General features: G+C 36.9%; 1 protein-coding gene across 2 annotated transcripts in view; it reads left to right on the top strand.

The window, feature by feature from the left end:
• SMC1B (structural maintenance of chromosomes 1B) overlaps positions 1-21267 on the top strand; it is a 161015-nt gene that overhangs the window by 87096 nt on the left and 52652 nt on the right. For both annotated transcript variants that reach the window (XM_077169162.1, XM_077169161.1), the window contains one exon: positions 271-377. In XM_077169162.1, coding sequence (XP_077025277.1) covers positions 271-377 — 107 coding nt within the window. The remainder of the gene's footprint in view (positions 1-270; positions 378-21267) is intronic.

Below are 21267 nucleotides of genomic sequence, written 5' to 3'. Positions count from 1 at the left end.
AGGGTCTCCGGCATGGCAGGTAGAAACTCTGCCACTGAGCCACTGTGGTCTGCCCTCCCATTTAGTTTTTAGAATAAGAAAATTGAAAATGTTTCAGCCTGGTTTATAAAAGGAAAATGAGCACTGGCTCCTCAGAATCCAGTAGTGCTTCTTGGGATTAGTTTGAGGCCTAATCCATGAAATTCTTATAGGGAAACTGTGATTTAAACATTATCTATATATTTTCTTAAAACTAATTATTAAACCAATTGTTTTATAATAATTTAAAAGGTAGAAGATGATATTTTCAAACACTTTTGCGAAGAAATTGGAGTGGAAAATATTCGTGAATTCGAGAACGAACATGTTAAGCAACAACAAGAAATTGATCAAAAAAGGTATTTTTATTTAAAAATTTTGGTAAGCAGCTTACAAATATATAAAAATAGCCATTTTTATATTAGAAATATATAAAGGTAACCATCATTCCATATTTGAGAGGATATGCCTGAGATGATATTCATATTAACTCATCAGGAAGTTTGTTAGAAAACATTCATATTCTTATAAAAAGATCTAATCATTTTATCCCATAATTTAAAAAATATTTTTATTAAGATATCTTCATACACCATACTGTCCATCCAAAGAATGCAATCAGTGGGTCACAATATCATCACATGGTTGTGTATTTGTTTACCATGAATTTACCATTTTTAGAACATTTGTATCACTACAGAAAAAGAAATAAAAAGAAAAAAACTATATGGCCTGTACCCTTGACCCCTCCTGCTCACTGACCACTAGTATTGCAACCTACCAAATTTTTTTTACCCTTATTCCCACCCCCATTATTTTTTTACTTTTTGTCTTTAAGTTTTTATTCATCTGCCCATACTCTGAATAAAGGGGGCATCAGCCACATGATTTTCACAATCACATTGTAAAATCTGTACAGTTACACAATCATCTTCAATACAGCTCAAGATTTTGAGGTACTTTTCTCTAGCCACTCCAATAAGGAATAGCTATATAATGCATAAGAATAACCTCCAGGATAACCTCTCTACTTTCTTTGAAACCTCCCAGCCACTGAAACTTTATTTTTTTAAAACTTTTTATATTGTATAGAATAACATATATACAAAGCGAAGAAACAGAACAGCAGTTTTCAAAGCACTCTTCAACAGGTAGTTGAAGAGCTGAAAGCAGTGACACACACAGACATTTACACACTGATGTTCATAGCAGCATGTTCACACAACAGATCGCAGAGTTTGTGATGGACAACTATACTATCTTCTCATATCTTTCCTTCTAGCTGCCCCAGAATATAGGAGGCTAGAGGGCTTAAATGTTTTTTATCATCACAATCGACTTTTTTTCCTTCTTTTTTTGAGAACAATAACATATATACAAAAAAGCTATAAAAATTTCAAAGCACGGCACCACAATTAGTTGTAGAACATAATTCAGACTTTGACATGGGTTACAATCTCACAATTTTAGGTTTTTACCTCTAGCTGCTATAAAATACTGGAGACTAAAAGAGATATCAATTTAATGATTCAGCATTCATGTTCATTTGTTAAATCCTGTCTTCTCTATATAACTCCACCATCACCTTTGATCTTTCCATCCCCCTTTTTAGGGGTGTTTGGGCTATGGCCATTCTAAATGTTTCATACTGGAAGGGTCTGTCACTAATATGGGGTAGGGAGATGGAACTATCTGATGTTCTGGAGAGGCTGAGCTAGGTGTCAGGACTTATCTGGACCAGGGACCCATCTGGAGGTTGTAGGTTTCTGGAAAGTTACTCTAGTGCATAGAACCCTTATGGAATCTTATATATTGCCCTGGGTGTTCTTTAGGATTGGCTGGAATGGTCCTACTTTGGGGTTGGTAGGTTATGATAGGTAGCAAAGTCTAACTGAAGCTTGCATAAGAGCAACCTCCATAGTAGCCTCTCAACTACTTGAACTCTTCTCTGCCACTAATACTTTATTAATTACACTTCTTTTCCCCCTTTGATCAGGATGGAATTGTTGATCCCACAGTGCCCCATCTGGATCCATCCCTGGGAATCATCTTCCAGGTCACCAGGGAGACTTTCACCCATGGATATCATGTCCCATGTAGGGGGGAGGACAATGATTTCACTTGCAGAGTTGGGCTTAGAGAGAGTGAGGCCACATCTGAGCAACAACAGAGGTCCTCCAGAAGTAACTCTTAGGCATGCCTATAGGTAGTCTAAGCTTCTCCACTACCTACATAAGCTTCACGAGAGTAAGCCTTCTGATTGAGGGCATGGCCTATTGGGTATCCCTAAAGTTTGACACAGTATCAGGGGATTCCCTGATGGTGTGGTTTAATAGTTCCATATTTTTCTTCCATCCCTCAGGGGACTTTGCCAATATTTTTTGATTTTCTGCTTAATTAATATACTCTAGGATGCATCCAGGCATTATAGTAATCTATACAGGATTAAAGGACATCTTTCTTATTCTGTGCTACCGGTGTTTCCATTGTTCAAATGAGCTATACAGATAGGTTGAATTGGATTATGCACAACAGGAAATTTCAATTCCAGACCAAATAAACCTTTCTTCCATTTGTCTCAAAGAGTATGTGTGGTTCTAAAATATAGACATTGTGTTCCTTACCCCATGTTCTAAATTATTTTAACTCCAACCTGTTCAGCTTCATTCTTCTCTCTAAATATCAGGTTATATAAATAAAACAGCCTCTCAAAATTCAGAAATAATAATCACCACTCCAGACTTAATGTGTCTGTTCTAAAAGCTTACAATCTAGGCCCCTGTTGTCTTATAAGCATTTTCTAAAGGTGACCATACCATTCATGTTCTTTTGTTTGTGGCTTATTTTGTCTCATCAAATATCCCACATGTTCATTCACATCATTGCATGCCTCATGACTGTTCCTTTTTGTAGCAGCTCAACCTTTGTTCATAAGTATACTCCATCATTTGCCAATCTCCTCCATCAGGGCATCCTTCAGCCCCCTGCATTCATCAGGCATCTTGTAGAGGGCCCAAAGTCCACAGTTCATCAACATTCTCAATGTTAGATAATTTCACATTATTCCCAAGATAAAGAAAACCAGTAAACACACCCTCACCAAATAGGAAATCTAAACCTCCTCTTAACTCTTGTCCCTCCCACCATTATTTACTTCTGCAATTACTGTGGTAGTGCTGATGGTTTCCTTTTGAATTTATTTCATAGCATACAATAGCAGTTGTTCCTGTGCTCTGGACTTGAACACTCTTTGTACAAGAGTCATATCTTTGAAGTAATTCTTGCGAGAACTAATTCATATTTCTAGTGTGAGTCAGTGGGACACATAGGTCTATACAGCCCCTTTCAATCTTGTTCATCTTCAATATGGTAATATTACTTAAACACCCACTAGAGAACCACCTTCACTCCTGTCTATTCCCTTTCATTGAACTTCAACCTCATTAGCTAATGCTTCACCCATCTCTAGCGTCTGTGTATCTCTAAGGCCCCTATATTCTGTATTATAAGCCTCTGATTATACCTTTATCCTGATCTTAAATGTAGAATCCCATACAGTATCTCTCCTTTTGTATCTGGCTAACTCAGCATTATGTCCTCATGGCTCATCCATCTTGTCATGTGCTTCAGGATGTCATTTTGTCTTACTACTGTATAGTATTCCATCATATGTATATACCACATTTTGTTGATCCACTTGTCTGTTGTTCAGTATTTGTATTGAATGTGAGTAATGCTGCTATGAACATCAGTGTACAAATGTCTGTTTGTGTCACTGCTTTCAGCTCTTCTGGTTATATACCAAGTATTGTTATTGCTGGGTCATAGGACAACTCGATATTTAGTTTCTTGAGGAACTGCCAAACAGTCTTCCATAGTGGCTGCACCATTATACATTTCCACCAGCAGTGCTTTCTTCACATCCTCTCTGACATTTATAGTTTCCTGTTTGTTAACAGCAACCATTCTTACAGGTGTCACGTGGATCTCATTGTAGTCTTTATCTGCATTTGCCTTATAGCCAATGAAAATGAGCATCTCTTCATGTACTTTTGAGCTATCTGTATTTGCTCTTCAGAAAAACGCCTATTCATATCTTTAGCCCATTTTATAATTGGATTCTTTGTTCTTGTGTCGTTGAGTTGTATGATTTCTTTGTATATACAGGAAATCAAACTTTTTTGCAATATGTGATTTCCCAGTATTTTCTCCTACTGAGTTTGCTGCCTCTTTACCTTTTTGAAAAGTCTTGAAGTCCAGAAGCATTTTATTTTGAGGAGTTCCCACGTATCTATTTTTCCCTTTGTTGCTTGTGCTTTGGTCGTAAAGGTTAGGAAGCTACCTCCTATTACCAAATCTTGAAGATATTTCCCTACATTCTCTTCTAGAAGCTTTATGGTGCTAGTTCTTATATTTAGATGTTTGATCCACTTTGAATTAATTTTTTGTGTAGGGTGTAAGATAGGGGTCCTCTTTCATTCTTTTGGCTATTGATATCCAGTTCTTACATGCCCAATTATTGAAAATACTGTTTTATCCCAGTTCAGAGGATTTGGAGGCCTTGTCAAAAATCAGTTAACCATAGATTTGGTGGTCTATTTCTGCACTCTTGATTTGATTTCATTGGTCAGTTCTTTGTTCCAGTACCATGCTGTTTTGACCACTGTGGCTTTATAATAGGTTTTAAAGTCAGGGAGTGTTAATCCTCCCACTTGGTTCTTCTTTTTTAGGATGCTTTTAGCTGTTTGGGGTCTCTTTCCCTTCCAGATGAATTTGGTAGTTAGCTTTTCCAAATCTTTGAGCTAGGTTGTTGGAATTTTGATTGGTACTGTGTTGAATCTGTAGATCAATTTGGTGAGAATTGACATCTTAACTATATTTAGCCTTCCTGTCCATGATCAGGGAATGTCTTTCCACCTATTTAGAGACGCTTTGATTTCTTTCAGCAAAGTTATGTAGTTTTCTTTGTATAAGCCCTTTCCATCCCTAGTTAAGTTCATTCCTTAGTACTTGATTCTTTCAGTTGCTATTTTGAATGGAATTTTTTCCTGAACTGACTCCTCAGCTAGGTCATTGCTTGTGTATAGAAATATTACTGATTTTTGCACATTAATTTTATATCCCGCCACCTTACTGAATTTGTTTATTAGCTCAGGTAACTTTATTGTAGATTTCTCAGGATCTTCCAAGTATAGTATCATATCATCTGCAAATAATGAGAGTTTTACTTCTTCCTTTCAAATTTGGATGCCTTTAATTTCTTTATCCTGCCTGATTGCTCTAGCTAGAATTTCTAGCACAATGTTGAGTAATAGTGGTGACAGTGGGCATCCTTGTCTTGTACCTGATCTTAGGGGGAAAGCTTTCAGTCTCTCTCCATTGAGTATGATGCTAGCTATCAGTTTTTCATATATTCCCTTTGTCATATTGAGGTAGTTACTTTTGATACTTATCTTTTAGACTGTTTTTATCAGAAAAGGATGCTGAATTTTGTCAAATGCTTTTCCAGCATCAATTGAGATAATCATGTGATTTTTCCCTTTCATTTTGTTTATGTGCTGTATTACATTAATTGATTTCCTTGTGTTGAACCACCTTCCATTCTTGGTATAAACCCCACTTGGTCATGGCGTTTAATTCTTTTGATGTGCTGTCGGATTCATTTACTAAAATTTTATTAAGAATTTTTGTATCTATGTTCATTAGGGAGATTATCCTGTAGTTTTCCTTTCTTATAGCATCTTTACCCTGTTTTGGTACTAAAATGATATTAGCTTCATAAAATGAGTTAGATAGAATTCCTTTTTCCTCAATTTTTTGGAGAAGTTTGAGCAAGATTGATGTTAGCTCTTTATGGAATATTTGATAAAATTCCCCTGTGAAGCCATCTGGCCCTGGGCTTTTCTTTGTAGGAAGATTTTTTTGATGACTGATTGAATCTCTTTACTTGTGATCAGTTTGTTGAGATCTTCTGTTTCTTCCTGAGTCAGTGTAGCATATTTGTGCATCTCCAGGAATTTGGCCACTTCATCTAAGTTGTCTAGTTTGTTGATGTATAGTTGTTCATAGTATCATCTTATGATTTCTTTTATTTCTTCAAGGTCTGTAGTAACGTACCCCTTCTCATTTCTGATTTTGTTTATTTGCATCCTTGCTCTTTTATTCTTTGCCAGTCTTGCTAGGACCCATCAATTTGATTGATTTTCTCAAAGAACCAACTTTTGCTTTCATTGATGCTTTCTATTGTTCTTTTGTTCTCCCATTAATTTATCTCTGCTTTAATCCTTGTTTCTCTTCTTCTGTTTGCTTTAGAGTTAGTTTGCTATTCTAAGTTCCTCCAAGTGTGCTGTTAAGTCCTCGATTTTTGCTCTTTCTTGTTTTTTAAGATAGGCATTTAGGGCAATAAATTTCCCTCTCAACACAGGTTTTGTCGCATCCCATAAGTTCTGATAAGTTGTATTCTCATTTTCATTCATCTCCAAACAGCACTGATTTCTCTAGCCATTTCTTCTTTGACCCACTGGTTGTATAATAGTGTGTTATTTAATCTCCATATACTTGTGAATGTTCTCATTCTTTGGTGGTTGTTGAGATCCAGCTTCATCCCATTGTGAGCAGAGAAAGTGCCTTGGATAATTTCAATGTTTTTAAGTTTATAGAGACCTGTTTTGTGCCCCAGCATATGATCTATCCTGGAGAATAGATAAGCAGTAGAGAAGAATGTATATCCTTGTGTTTTGGGATGCAATCATCTATATATGTCTATTAGGTCTAATTCATTTATCAAGTTATTTAACTTCTCTGTTTCCTTATTGATCTTCTGTCTGGTTGTTCTGTCTATAGAGGAGGTGGTGTATTGAAGTTTCCTACTATTATTGTTGAAACATCTTCACTCCCTTCAGTTTTGCCAGTATCTGTCTCATGTACTTCGGATCTCCTTGATTGGGAGCATAAACATTTATGATTGTTTTATCTTCTTGCTGAATTGACCATTTAATTAGTATACAGTATCCTTCTTTGTCTCTTGTGATGTTTTTACATTCAAATTCTATTTTGTCTGATGTTGGTATAGCTACTCCTGCTTTCTTTTGGTTACAACTTACATGGAAAATCTTTTTCCATCCTTTCACTTTCAATCTATTTGTATCCTTGAGTCTAAGACGAGTCTCTTGTAAGCAGCATATAGCTGGATTATGTTTCTTAATCCATTCTGCCAATCTGTATCTTTTAATTAGTAAGTTTAGTCCATTAAAATTCAAAATTATTACTGAAAAGGCGTTTCTTGATTCCGCCATCTTATCTTTTTTATTTTATTTATCAGATCTGTATATTCTTTTCCTTCTTTCTCTTTGCATTCTTTCAGTTACCCTCAGTGATACTCTTCAATTCTGTGCCCTTCTCCAGACCTCCCTCTCCCGTCTTTTTTTTTTTTTTTTCAGTCAGCAGAATTCCTTTTATTATTTCTTGTAGGGCCAATCTCTTGTTCACAAATTCTTTCAGAACTTCTTTGTCTTTGAAAACTTTGATCTCTCCTTCAATTTTGAAGGACAGTTTGGCTGGGTATGGAATTCGTGGCTAGAAGTCTTTCTTTTTCAGGATCTTGAATACATCATACCAATGCCTTCTTAACTCCAGGGTGCTAATTAGGTAGTCTGAACTCAGTCTTATTTGGTTTCCCTTGTATATAGTACATTGTTTTTCTGTTGCCACTTTCAGGATTTTCTACTTCTCTTCAGTATTTGACAGACTGATTAGTATGTACCTTGGGGAAGTCCTATTTGGATTTATTCTGTTTGGAATTCGCTGGGCTTCTTTGACTTGTATATTTATGTCCTCTATGAGGATTGGGAAGTTTTCCCCCTTTATATCTTCGACTACTCTTCCTAGGCCTTTGCTCCTCTCTTCTCCTTCTGGGACACCAATGATTCTTATATTTATGCACTTTGCTTTTTACTTTTCAATATATATTTAATTATGAGAATAGCACATACATACCCGTATATGTTGATCCACACAGAAGCATGTACACAGATATTCACAGCCTTAGCTACAATAGCTCAAAGGTGGAAATAACCCAAATGTCCACCCACAGGCAGGTGGACGAACATAATGCATTCATTCCACACAATGGGACTCTATTTGTCAAAAAAAAAAAAAGGATAAAGTTGCAATACATGTCACACTCGGACAAATCCTGAGAACACCATACTAAGTAAAAGAAGCCAGACAAAACATCAAATACTATGTGGCTCTGCGTAAATGAGGTGTCTAGAATCAATAAATCCATAAAGACTGAAAGTGGACCGGCAGTCGCCAGGAGAGGGGGAATGAGGAATGATTGCCAAAGGGTACAGACTTGTTTAGATGGTGCTGAAGAGGTTCTAAAATTAGACAGTGGTGATGCTTACACAGTTTGGTGGTTTGAAGCTGTATGCACTCCAGAAAAAAAACATGTTCCTAAATCTGATCAACTCCTGTGATGTAAACTCTTTATAAGTAGGACCTTTTGATTGTAGTTAATTCAGTTAAGATGCATGCCACCTCAAATTCTATTGCTGGAATCCATTAAAAGAAAATAAAATTCATATGGAAGGAAAGAAAGCCATAAGAAACTACTTCATTGGAACCCAGAAGAGAAGGGGGAGACTAGTAAACACTGTCATGTACCTTACCATGTGACAGAGAAACCAAAGATTACCAGCAGCCAGCCCCATAACTCAACAGTCTTTGGGAAGCATCATCTTAATGGTACCTTGATTTGGATATTTTCCCAGCTTCAAAATGTGAGCATATACATTCCCATTGTTTAACCCAACCCATTTCATGGTGTTTACTTAAGCAGTCTAGGAAATAAAAGCAAATTTTATTACTTTTAAAAGAGTGGGGTGCTGCTATTGAAAATACCCAAATGTGGGAGAAAAAAGGCTCTGGAATTAGGTAATAGGTAGAGGCTGGAAGAATTGTGTGGCGCTTGATAGAGAAAGCCTAGATTGCTTTGAAGAGATTATTGGTAGAAATATGATACTAAAGGTACTTCCTATGAGGCCTTAAAAGGTATTTTAGTTTGCTAATGCTGCTGGAATGCATTATACCAGAAATGGTATGTTTTTTAAGAAGGAAATTTGTAAAGTTGTAAGTTTAAGGTTCTAAGACTGTGAAACTGTCCAAATTAAGGCACCAACAATAGGTTACTTTTACTCAAGAAAGACTGATGCCATCCAGAACACCTCTGTCAGCTGGGAAGGCACTTAGCTGGTGTCTGCTGGGGTCTTTGGCTTCTGGACATCTCTGTCATCTAGAAAGGCACATGGCGACATCTTCTAAGTTTCTTTTCTGACTTCTTGTTTTAAGGCTTCCCTGGGTTCATATTCCTCCTTCATCTCCAAAGGTCTCTGGCTGTGTGGGTTCTGTCAGCTCTTTGCAAAATAGTTTCCTCTTAAAGGACTCCAGCACGCAAACCCACATTGAATGGTTGGAGACACATCTCCATAGAAACCACCTAATCAAAATGTGTTCCACCCACCCTAAGGGTACACGAGTGAGAAATGGAAGGGGCAACTGTGGTGTATATATAAAGCAGACTACTGAGTGGCTGCAGAAAGGAATGAAGTTGTGAGGAAGAGGCATGCAACTAGGTGAATGAACCTTAAGGAGTATATGTTGAATGAAACGTCTGAAACAAAAAGACAAATATTATCATGTCTCACTCATATGGACTAACTATAATATAAAAACTCAGTGAACTGAAGTTGAGAGCATGGGTTATCAGGCTGGGGCCTATTGTAAAAGTGTCCTAGATTGTAAGCTCTTATAGCAGTCACATATATTCAGGAGTTGTAACTGTTATTTTTAAATTCTGAGATAGTGAGCTATTTGAATATAAGGGTTCCCAGAAATTTCAGGTATTTATGTGACACCTGAGACTCAGAGTTAGAGTTCTGAAGCTATGCAAGTCAACACTACCCCATACAGGAACTGTTTAAAAAGTTGTAAAAGGGATCAGACTTCAACTAAAGATATGAATGAAGCTGATCTGCAAAAGAGTGGCATAGTTCAGAATACAGGGTAAAGGATGATAGTGTCCATATTTTTAAACTTCAACTTCTGTGTAAGACCAAAAGGAGAGATGTTTATTTGGTACAATTTTGGTTAGTGCATTACCTTATTTAACTTCTATGGTAAATTTAGTTGATCTAAACTTACATATACCCCAATATATTCCAGGGCAGTGAATAAAGAAGTATTTGCAAAATCCCCTTGAGGGACTGGGGCAAAGGAGGAAATATTCAGCTTCCCCATTTGGGGAATTCCTGATATTCTTGAAAGCAGTGGGGACAACCAAATCAATAGGCTGCGCCCTCAATCTTGGGTTTCATCCCTATGAAATTTATTCCTGCAAAAGGGCGGCTAAGCCTACTTACAATTATGCCGAAGAGTCACCCTCAGAGAACCTCTTTTGCTACTCAGATATTGCCTTTCTCTCTAAGCCAACTTAGTGAACTCACTGCCCCCGACACACACACACACACACGAGACATGACTCCCACGGGGGTGTAAATCTGCCTAGCAGTGTGGGACAGAACTCCCATGATTCACTGGGACCTGGCATCATGGGATTGAGAAAGCCTTCTTGACCAAAAGAGTAAACAGCAAAATGAAACAAAATAAAATTTCAGTGACTGACAGATTTTAACCAGAGTTGAGAGGTTATCTTGGAGGTTATTCTTATGTATTGTAAAGATATTCCTTTTTAGTTTATGGTGTATTAGAGTGACTGGAGGGAATTATCTGAAACCCTTGAGCTGTGTTCCAGTAGCCTTGATTCTTGAAGATGATTGTATAAATATATAGTTTTTACAATATGACTGTGGAATTATGAAAACCTTGTGTCTGATGCTACTTTTATTCAGGGTATGGACAGATGAGTGAAAAAATATGGGTAATAAAAAATAAATAAGGATAAGGGGTAAAATAAATTGGGTAGATTGCAATACTAGTGGTCAATGAGAGGGAGTGGTAAGGGGTATGGGATGTATGTTTTTTTTTTTTTTCTTTTTATTTCTTTTTCTGGAGTGATGCAAATATTCTAAAAATGATCTTGGTGATGAATGCACAACTATGTGATGATATTGTAAGCCGCTGATGGTACACCATGTATGGACTGTATGTGTGTGAAGATTTATCAATAAAAATTTTTTTTAATAAATAAATAAAAAGATCCCACCCGCAATTGGGTGAGTCACATCTCCATGGAAGCAACTTAGTCTGAAAGATCCCACCAGGCAATTTTGAATCAGGGTTAAAGAACATGGGGTACACAGTAGTCTCAAACCAGCACAGAAGGAGATGATGGATGCATTTTTAGAAGCTGGAATAAAGGTGATCCTTGTTTTCAAGTAGCAGAGAATTGGTGAAATAGAGTTCTAATGTTGGATAGAAGGCAGAACTTGAGAGTGAAGTTGATGCTTAGCTGAGATTTCAAACTAAGAGTGGAAGGTGCAGCGTGGCTTCTCCTTGCAGCTTATAGTAAAATGTGAGAGGAAAGGTATAAGCTGAGAACTGAACTCTGGGCACAAAGAAACCAGAAATTGATGGTTCAGAAAATTCTGAGCTTCTAGAAAGTGAGTTCTCAGAGAATAGTGCTCCATGTGAGTGTTTAACTGAGCATGGATCCAGTCAGCCATTTTAGTGCAAATCAGGATTGGAGGTACAGTTTTCCAGGAAGGATCTGTGGGGAGTCCCACTGTCTGATGGTTTGGACCCCTGTGTACTACATGCAAAACTGACAAGTTTCTCATGTAATTTGTGTGAATGGAACCACTACCTGTCCACTACCAGCCTGGACTAAGAGGAACAGAGAAGGGACAGATTGAAGGAAAAATTACTTCAAGATCAGAACCGTGGAAGCTGAGGTCTAGACCAAAAGTATCTTTTTGGGGGCAATAGAGTAGGTTTCCTGTGTGTGTGGGAAGGGTGAATCTGCCCGAGTACTTGGAGAGAGCAGGCCTTCCACCCTTTTGTTTCGAAAGAGTGCTGCCACACCAGTGTTCTCAGAGAATAGAGCCTTTGCCTTGGTTATTGCAGAGATTCTGACCATCACCACAGTGCTCTTAAGAGCACCATGTGTGTGGAAAGGGTGAGTCTGCCCCAGTGCTTGGAGAGAGCAGGCCTTCCACCCTGTTGTTTAGGAAGAGTGCTGCCACACCTGTGTTCTCAGAGAATACAGTCTGTGCCTTAGGTATTGCAGAGATTCTGGTTATCACTACAGTGCTCTTAAGAGGGTGAAGGCTTCACCCTGTTTGGGGAGAGCATGGCTACTGGCAAGCACTTGGAAAGGGTAGGGCTGCTGCTTTATCAGGCTTGGAGTACAAAACATCATTCTATACATGACTCTCAGACCTTGAAATCTAATGGAATATACCTTGTTGGGATTCAGAATTATTGGGGACCCATGACCCCTGTTTTCCTTCCAGTTTCTCACTATGGGACTGGAAATATTTATCCTATACCTGTCTCTACATTGTATATTGGGAGCAGATAACTGGTTCGTTCTTTAGCTTTCAAAGGTGAACCGATGGAGGTAAATTGTGCCCCAGGAAAGACCACACTCATAACTGATTTTGATGAGACTTTGTAGTAAGCGTTGTTTCTGAAAATAACTTAAGGTTTTTGGGACCCTGTGATAGAATAAATGTATTTTGCATGTACAAGGGCCTTACTTTTGGGGATCCAGAGAGTGGTATGTGGTAATGTACCTCAGAAAAATATGTTCTTTAATCTAATCCATTCTCGTGGCTATGAGCCCATTGTAAGTAGGACCCTTGAATAGAGTTACTTCAGTTAAGATGTGTTCCACATCTTGGAGTGGGTCTTCATCTATTACTGGAGTCCTTTAGAAGAGAATGAAGTTCAGGCAGAGAGAAAAAAAAAGCCTCAGGCAACTACATCAGTGAAATATGGTAGAGAAGAGAGAAACCATTAGACACTTCCATATGATTTGCCATGTGACAGAGGAACCAAGGATCACCAACAACCAACTCCAGAATGCCAGTCTTTGGAGAGAAAGCATCCAATGTATCCTTGATGATACCTTGATTTGGACATTTTCCTAGCCTTAAAGTGAGTGAGTAAATTCCCATTCTTTAACCCAACCTATTAAGCAGCCTAGTAAACTAAAACACACAACTGTGTGAATAATACTAAAAACCACTGAACTGTTCACGTTAAAAGGATGAATTTTATGGTGTGTGAATTATATCTTAATGAAACTGTTATAAAACATGTATAGTTTAATGACATGAAGCAAACTACAGCCCAGGTCAAGAAATAGAGACCAGCCTCCTTGCACTCCTACACCTAAAAGATTCCCATGATCATCCTTCCAAATGCTTTCTGTCTTTGCTTTTCATTATAGTTTCATGTAGCTTAGTTCCTTTTACAGCTGTGTAGTACTCCATGGTATGAACATTCTCCAGTCTATCTCCTGAAGTTGGGCTTTGGGTTTGCAGACATTTGTACTTTTCAGTGATGGCTGCAGCTGTACCTCCCCTTTCATATGCACATCTACAATGCAATCTTAACACTCCTTCCATTAAGAGATGAAGTCTGTGTTCTATACATGGGCTTGAGACTGGCTTGTGACCCCTAGAATTGCTAAAAGTGATGCTGAATGATTTTGGATACAGGAGTAAATAAAGCTTCTGCCTTATTAACTGACAACACTCATTTTTGGAACTCTAAACCACCATGTTGTGAGGAAACCCAGACCAGTTGGAGAGGCCTCACATGGGCTCTTGAGTTGAAGCTCCAGCTGCGGTCCCATCCTACAGCCAACATCAACTCTAGAAGAAGCTTCTAGATGACTCTAACCCCAACCATTGATTTACTTCAGCCATCCAACCTTCCTGTCTGTGGCCCAGGACATCATGGAGCTGAGACACACCATCCCCGCTGAGCCCTGTCTTAATTCCTCAGCATAATAAAATGGGTATTTTGCCAAGTTTGGGGTGGATTTTTGCATTACATTAACTGGAATGGGGGTATTTCCTCTTTGACTATAATGAAGGTTTCCTGGAACATACATACAAGCCACTCTGTAGGATGAATATCTGGTATGAACCTGCAGGCCACAGGATGTTCCCATCTGCAACCTCAGCAGACCCTGAAATTGTTAACATAATGGATAAACAATCTCCTTTTTTTCTCTTTGGTTACAAATTTTATTTTTATTTATTTTAGGTTTTCAACAAAATACTTTGGTATTTAACACATTTTCTACTAAGCAAGAAAGCATTCTCATCTTTAGACTTCTACCTTGGTTTTGTAGAGAATGTATTTATTTCTCAGGAAACGTTATTAATGGCGTAGTTTTAGTCTCCAAGAAAGGACTGATGGAAGTTTTGATGTGTCCTGGTGACCTGAACATCTTTGATTATAGAGGAGGTTTGACCTTTAAAATATGGTTTTCCTTTTAAAAAATCACTTATTTTCAATTGTGGTAAAATATACATAATATAAAATTTTAGCCATTTTAAGTGAACAATTCTTGGACATTAAAAATAATACTTTATCTTTCACCACTATATCCAGTCTACTCCCATCATCCGAATTCAAAACTGATACTCATTTAGAAATAATGCCTCCCTCCCTCCCCCCAACCCTGGAAGCCACCCATGGAGACCTTCTGTCTCCATGAATTTGCCTATTCCGAGTATTTAGCATAAGAAACTTCACAGTGTTTGTCCCCATGTCTGGCTTATTTCACTCAACATTACCACCATGTTGCAGCATGTACCAGCATTCCATTTCCCTTTCTGGCTAAATTTTACTCCATTGCATGGACACTATTCCTTGTACATTAATTTATCTGCCCACAGGCACCTCCACCCCCTAGCCATTGTGAATAATGCTGTGATGAACATCAGAACATAGATATCTCTCCAAATCCCTGCTCTCAGTTCTCTGGGTATATACCTAGGAGTGGGATTACTTAATCAGTGGTAATTCTATGTTTAATTTTCTGAGGAACTGCCAAACTTTTTTACACGATATCTGCACCATTTTGCATCCCCAGCAACAATGTACAAAGGATCCTATTTCTCTATTTCTCTGCATCCTCACCAATAGTTATCTTCTGTGTTTTTTTTTTTTTTTTTTAGTAATAGCCACCCTAGTGGATGTGAAGTGTTATCTCATTGGAGTTTAATTAGTGGTTTATGATTTTGAGCACATTTTCATATACTTATTGGCCTTTGGAATTTATTTTTTGGAGAAATGTCTATTCACATCCTTGGCCCATGTTTAAGTGGGGTTGTTTATCTTTTCATTGTGAAGTTGTAGGAGATCTTTTATATTCTGGGTATTAAGCCCTTATCAGATATATAGCTTCTAGATATATTGTCCCACTCTGTAGGTTGTCCTTTTTTTAAACTTTTAAAATTGTATAATATAACATATATACAAAGCAAAGGGAGAAAAAAGCAATAGTTTTCAAACCACTCTTCAACAAGTAGTTGCAGGATAGATCCTTTAGTTTGACATGGGCTAGTAGGTTGTCTTTTTTATTTTCTTGATAATGCCTTCAATGCAAAAAATTTTTAATTTTCATAAAGCCCATTTTGTCCATTTTTTTCTTTTGTTTATGATTTTGGTATAAAATCTAAAGAATTATCACCTACTACAAAGGTCCTGAACATATTTCCCTATATTTTCTTATAAAAAATTAATAGTATTAGCTCTTATATTTTAGGTCATTTATCCATTTTGATTAATTTTTGTATATGGTGAAAAGTAGGGAGTGTATTCGTTATTTTGCATGTAGATTTCCAGTTGTCCCACCACCATGTGTTAAAGAAACAATTATTTCCCCATTGGATGGACTTAGCAACCCTGTAGGAAATCAACTGGTCATAGGCATAGGTAGACTTGTCTGTGAACTCTCAATTCTATTCCATTGGTCTATATGTCTGTCCTTATGCCAGTACCACACTGTTTTAATCTATGAAAAGCACTTTGTAGTGTGTGTTAAAATCAGAAAGTGTGAGTCCTCCGAATTTATTTTTCAAGATTGTTTTCATTAGTCAGGGCTACTTGCAATTTCATATGAATTTGAGGATCAGCTTTTCTATTCTGGAAAAAAAAATGACTGCTGGAATTTTGATAGGGATTGAATTCATAGGTCATTTTAGGAAATATTGTCACCTTAACAATATTAAGTCTTCAAAACCATGAACATGGGATGTGTTTCCATTTATGTAAGTCTTCTTTAATTTCTTGCACCAGTTTTTTGTTGTTTTCAGCATGCAAGCCTTTCACTCCTTGATCAAATTTATTCCTAGATGTTTAATTTTTTTAGATGCTATTGTAATTGGAATTGTTTTTTTGATTTCCTTTTCAGATTGTTCATTATTGGTGTATAGAAAGCCTACTGGCTTTTTTTCTGTTTATCTTGTATCCTGCAACTTTGATGAATTTGATTAGTTGCTCCAGTAACCTTCTTGTAGATTCTTTGGAGTTTTGCATCTATAGAATCGTGTCATCTGTGAATAGGGTTAATTTGACTTCTTCCTTTTCAATGTTACATGCCTTTTATTTCTTTCTATTGCCTGATTACTTGGCTGGAATTACCAATGCATTGTTGAATAACAGTCATGACAGCAGGCATCCTTGTCTTGTTTCTGATCTTAGGGGAAAGCTTTTAGTCTTTCATCATTGAATATGATAATTTGCTGTGCGCTTTTCATAGATGCCCTTCTTCACGTTGAGAAAATTCCCTTCTATTTCTAGAACCTATTAGTAGGTGTTTTCTCATGAAAGGATATTAGATTTTGTCAAATGCCTGTTCTATATTGTTCTGGTTTGAAAGGAAGTATGCCCCCTAAGAAAAGCCATGTTTTAATATAAATCCCATTTCTTAAAGGTAGAATAATCCCTATTCAATACTGTATATTTGAAACTGTAATGAGATCATCTCCCTGGTTGATGTGATTTAGTTAAGAGTGGTTGTTAAACTGGATTAGGGGATGACATGTCTCCACCCATTTGGGTGAGTCTTGATTGGTTTACTGGAGTCCTATAAAAGAGGAAATATTTTGGAGAATGAGAGATTCAGAGAGAGCAGAACGATGTAGCCATGAGATGCAGAGAGTCCACGAGCCAGCAGCCTTTGGAGATGAAGAAGGGAAGCGCCTCCCGGGGAGCTTCATGAAACCAGAAGCCAGGAGAGTAAGCTAGCAGATGACGCCGTGTCTGCCATATGTCCTTCCAGCTCAGAGAGAAGCCCTGACTGCGTTCACCATGTGCCTTTCCAGATGAGAGAGAAACCCTGAACTTCATCAGCCCTCTTGAGCCAAGGTATCTTTCCCCAGATGCCTTTGATTGGACATTTCTATAGACTTGTTTTAATTGGGACATTTTCTCGGCCTTAGATCTGTAAACTAGCAACTCATTAAATTCCCCTTGTTAAAAGCCATTCCTTTTCTGGTATATTGCATTCTAGCAGCTAGCAAACTAGAACATATATCAGCTGAGATGATCTTATATTTTTTCCCCTTCCTTTTATTAATGTGGTGTATTGATTAATTTTCTTATGTTGAACCATGCTTATATTCCTGAAATCCGTTTGGTCATGGTGTACAGTCCTTTTGCTATATTGTTAAGTTTGGTTTGCCAGTATTTTTTTGAAGATTTTTATATCTGTATTCACAAGGGATATTGGTCTGTACTTTTCTTGTGCTGTCTTTATCTGACTTTCGTATCAGAGTAGTGCTGGCCTCTTAGAATGAGTTAGGAAGGGATCTCTCCTCGTATGTTTTGGAAGAGTTTGAAAAGGATTGGTGTTAAATCTTCTTTAATTCAGCAGTAAAGCCATCAGGTCCTGGACTTTTCATTCTTAGGAGATTTTCTAATTTGTTGGGATATAATTTCTCGTAGTACCCTTTTATAATTCTTTTTACTCTGTGAGGTTGGGAGTAATGTCCTCACTTTCACTTCTGGTGTTAGTTATTTGTGCCTCTCTATCTTTTTCTTTTTCAGTCTAGAGAAGAGTTTATTGATTTTTATCGATCTTCTAAAAAAATACACAACTTTTTGTTTTGTTGATTCTATTCGCTGTTTTATTTATCTTTGCTCTAATCTTTAATATTTTCTTCTTTCTACTAACTTTGGGTTTAGTTTACTCTTTCAGTTTTTTCTAGGTGTGAAGTTAGGTTATTGATTTGTGATCTTTCTTCTTTTTTAATAGAGGTATGCAGAAATATAAATTTCCCTCTAAGCATTGCTTTTCCTGCATCCTGTAACTTTTGGTATGTTGTGGTTTTGTTTTGCTCATTTAAAGATATTTCTTAATTTCCATTGAATTTTTTTCTTTGATTCATTGGTTTTTTTGTAGTGTATGTTTAATTTCTACATATTTGTAAATTTTCTAGTTTTCCTTCTGTTGTTGTTTCTAGCTTTATTGTACTGTGGCCCAAGAAAATATTTTGTATTATCTCAGTATTTCTAAATTTATTAAGATTTGTTTATGACCTAACCTATGGTCTACCCTGAAAAATGCTCCATGTGCAATTGCAAAGAATGTGCATCTTCTGTTGTTGAGTAGAGTGCTCGGTGTATGCCAGTTAGGTCTAGTTGCTTAAGAGTGTTGTTTAATTCCTCTGTTTCCTTATTGATTTTCAGTTTAGATGTTGTATCAATTACTGAAAGTGATGTGTTGAAGTCACCAACAGTTATTGTAGAAATATCTATTTCTTCCTTTGAGTCTGTAAATCTTTGCTTTATATATTTTGAGGCTCCTTTGTGAGGTATATATATGCTTTTTTTTTTGCTTTTTTTATTTTAACATTTGTTCCCCTTATTATTTATTTTTATTCCATATGTTCTACTCATCTGTTGACAAGGTAGATAAAAGGAGCATCACACATAAGGTTTTCACAGTCACACAGCCACATTGTGAAAGCTATATCATTATACAATCATCATCAAGAAACATGGCTACTGGAACACAACTCTACATTTTCAGGCAGTTCCCTCCAGCCTCTCTACTACATCTTGGATAACAAGGTGATTATCTACTTAATGCGTAAGAATAACATCCAGGATAACCTCTCGACTCTGTTTGGAATTTCTCAGCCATTGACACTTTGTCTCATTTTACTCTTCCCCCTTTTGGTCCAGAAAGTTTTCTCAATCCCTTGATGTTGGGTCTCATATATATGCTTTTAAACATTATATCTTCTTCCTAAACTTTTTATCAATATATAATATCTTTCTTTATATCTTGTAATTTTATTTTGCTTAAATTCTATTTTTCTGACATAATGTAGGCATTACAGCTGTCTTGTGATTACTGTTGGCATAGAATATTTTCCACCTTTTTTTGGGGGGGGGATTTTTATCAAGATTTTATTAAATCTAAATATAAGTTTTGGGAAAGTGGACATTTTTACAATCTTTTTTTTTTTAAATAAAAGAAACTATACCTCACATACAGCTTCATTCAATGTTGTAACATAATTACATTACAATTAGGTAGTATTGTGCTGTCCATTACTGAGTTTTTGTATCCAGACCTGTTGTACAGTCTATATCCCTTCAGTTCCAATTACCCATTATCTTACCCTATTTCTATCTCCTGATTGTCTCTGTTACCAATGACATATTCCAAGTTTTTTCACTAATGTCAGTTCATATCAGTAAGACCATACAGTATTTGTCCTTTAGTTTTTGGCTAGACTCACTCAGCATAATGTTCTCTAGGTCCATCCATGTTATTACATGCTTCGTAAGTTTATTCTGTCTTAGAGCTGCATAATATTCCATTATATATATATACCACAGTTTGTTTAGCCACTCGTCTGTTGATGGACATTTTGGCTGTTTCCATCTCCTTGCAATTGTAAATAATGAAGCTATAAACATTGGTGTGCAAATGTCCGTTTGTGTCTTTGCCCTTAAGTCCTTTGAGTAGATACCTAGCAATGGTATTGCTGGGTCGTATGGCAATTCTATATTCAGCTTTTTGAGGAACCGCCAAACTGCCTTCCACAGTGGTTGCACCATTTGACATTCCCACCAACAATGGATAAGTGTGCCTCTTTTTCCATCCTCTCCAGCATTTGTCATTTTCTGTTTTGTTGATAATAGCCATTCTGATGGGTGTGAGATGATATCTCATTGCGGTTTTGATTTGCATTTCTCTAATGGCCAGGGACATTGAGCATCTCTTCATGTGCCTTTTGGCCATTTGTATTTCCTCTTCTGAGAAATGTCTGTTCAAGTCTTTTTCCCATTTTGTAATTGGGTTGGCTGTCTTTTTGTTGTTGAGTTGAACAACCTCTTTATAAATTCTGGATACTAGACCTTTATCTGATACAAATATTGTCTCCCATTGTGTAGGCTGTCTTTTTACTTTCTTGATGAAGTTCTTTGATGCACAAAAGTGTTTTTTTTTTGAGGAGCTCCCATTTATTTATTTATTTCTTCAGTGCTCTTGCTTTAGGTGTAAGGCCCATAAAACCGCCTCCAGTTATAAGATTCAGAAGATATCTCCCTATATTTTCCTCTAACTGTTTTATGGTCTTAGACCTAATGTTTAGATCTTTGATCCATTTTGAGTTAACTTTTGTATAGGGTGTGAGATACGGGTCTTCTTTCATTCTTTTGCATATGGATATCCAGTTCTCTAGGCACCATTTATTGAAGAGACTGTTCTGTCCCAGGTGAGTTGGCTTGACTGCCTTATCAAAGATCAAATGTCCATAGATGAGAGGGTCTATATCTGAGCACTCTATTCGATTCCATTGGTCGATATATCTATCTTTATGCCAGTACCATGCTGTTTTGACCACTGTGGCTTCATAATATGCCTTAAAGTCTGGCAGCGTGAGACCTCCAGCTTCGTTATTTTTCCTCAAGATACTTTTAGCAATTCGGGGCACCCTGCCCTTCCAGATAAATTTGCTTATTGGTTTTTCTATTTCTGAAAAATAAGTTGTTGGGATTTTGATTGGTATTGCGTTGAATCTGTAAATCAATTTAGGTAGAATTGACATCTTAACTATATTTAGTCTTCCAATCCATGAACACGGTATGCCCTTCCATCTATTTAGGTTTTCTGTGATTTCTTTTAACAGTTTCTTGTAGTTTTCTTTGTATACGTCTTTTGTCTCTTTAGTTAAATTTATTCCTAAGTATTTTATTCTTTTAGTTGCAATTGTAAATGGGATTCGTTTCTTGATTTCCCCCTCAACT

Source organism: Tamandua tetradactyla, chromosome 7 (genome assembly GCF_023851605.1).
Source record: "Tamandua tetradactyla isolate mTamTet1 chromosome 7, mTamTet1.pri, whole genome shotgun sequence".
Classification (NCBI taxonomy): Eukaryota; Metazoa; Chordata; class Mammalia; order Pilosa; family Myrmecophagidae; genus Tamandua; species Tamandua tetradactyla.
Note: the sequence above shows the minus strand (reverse complement) of the source record. Positions and strands in the feature narration are given on the sequence as shown.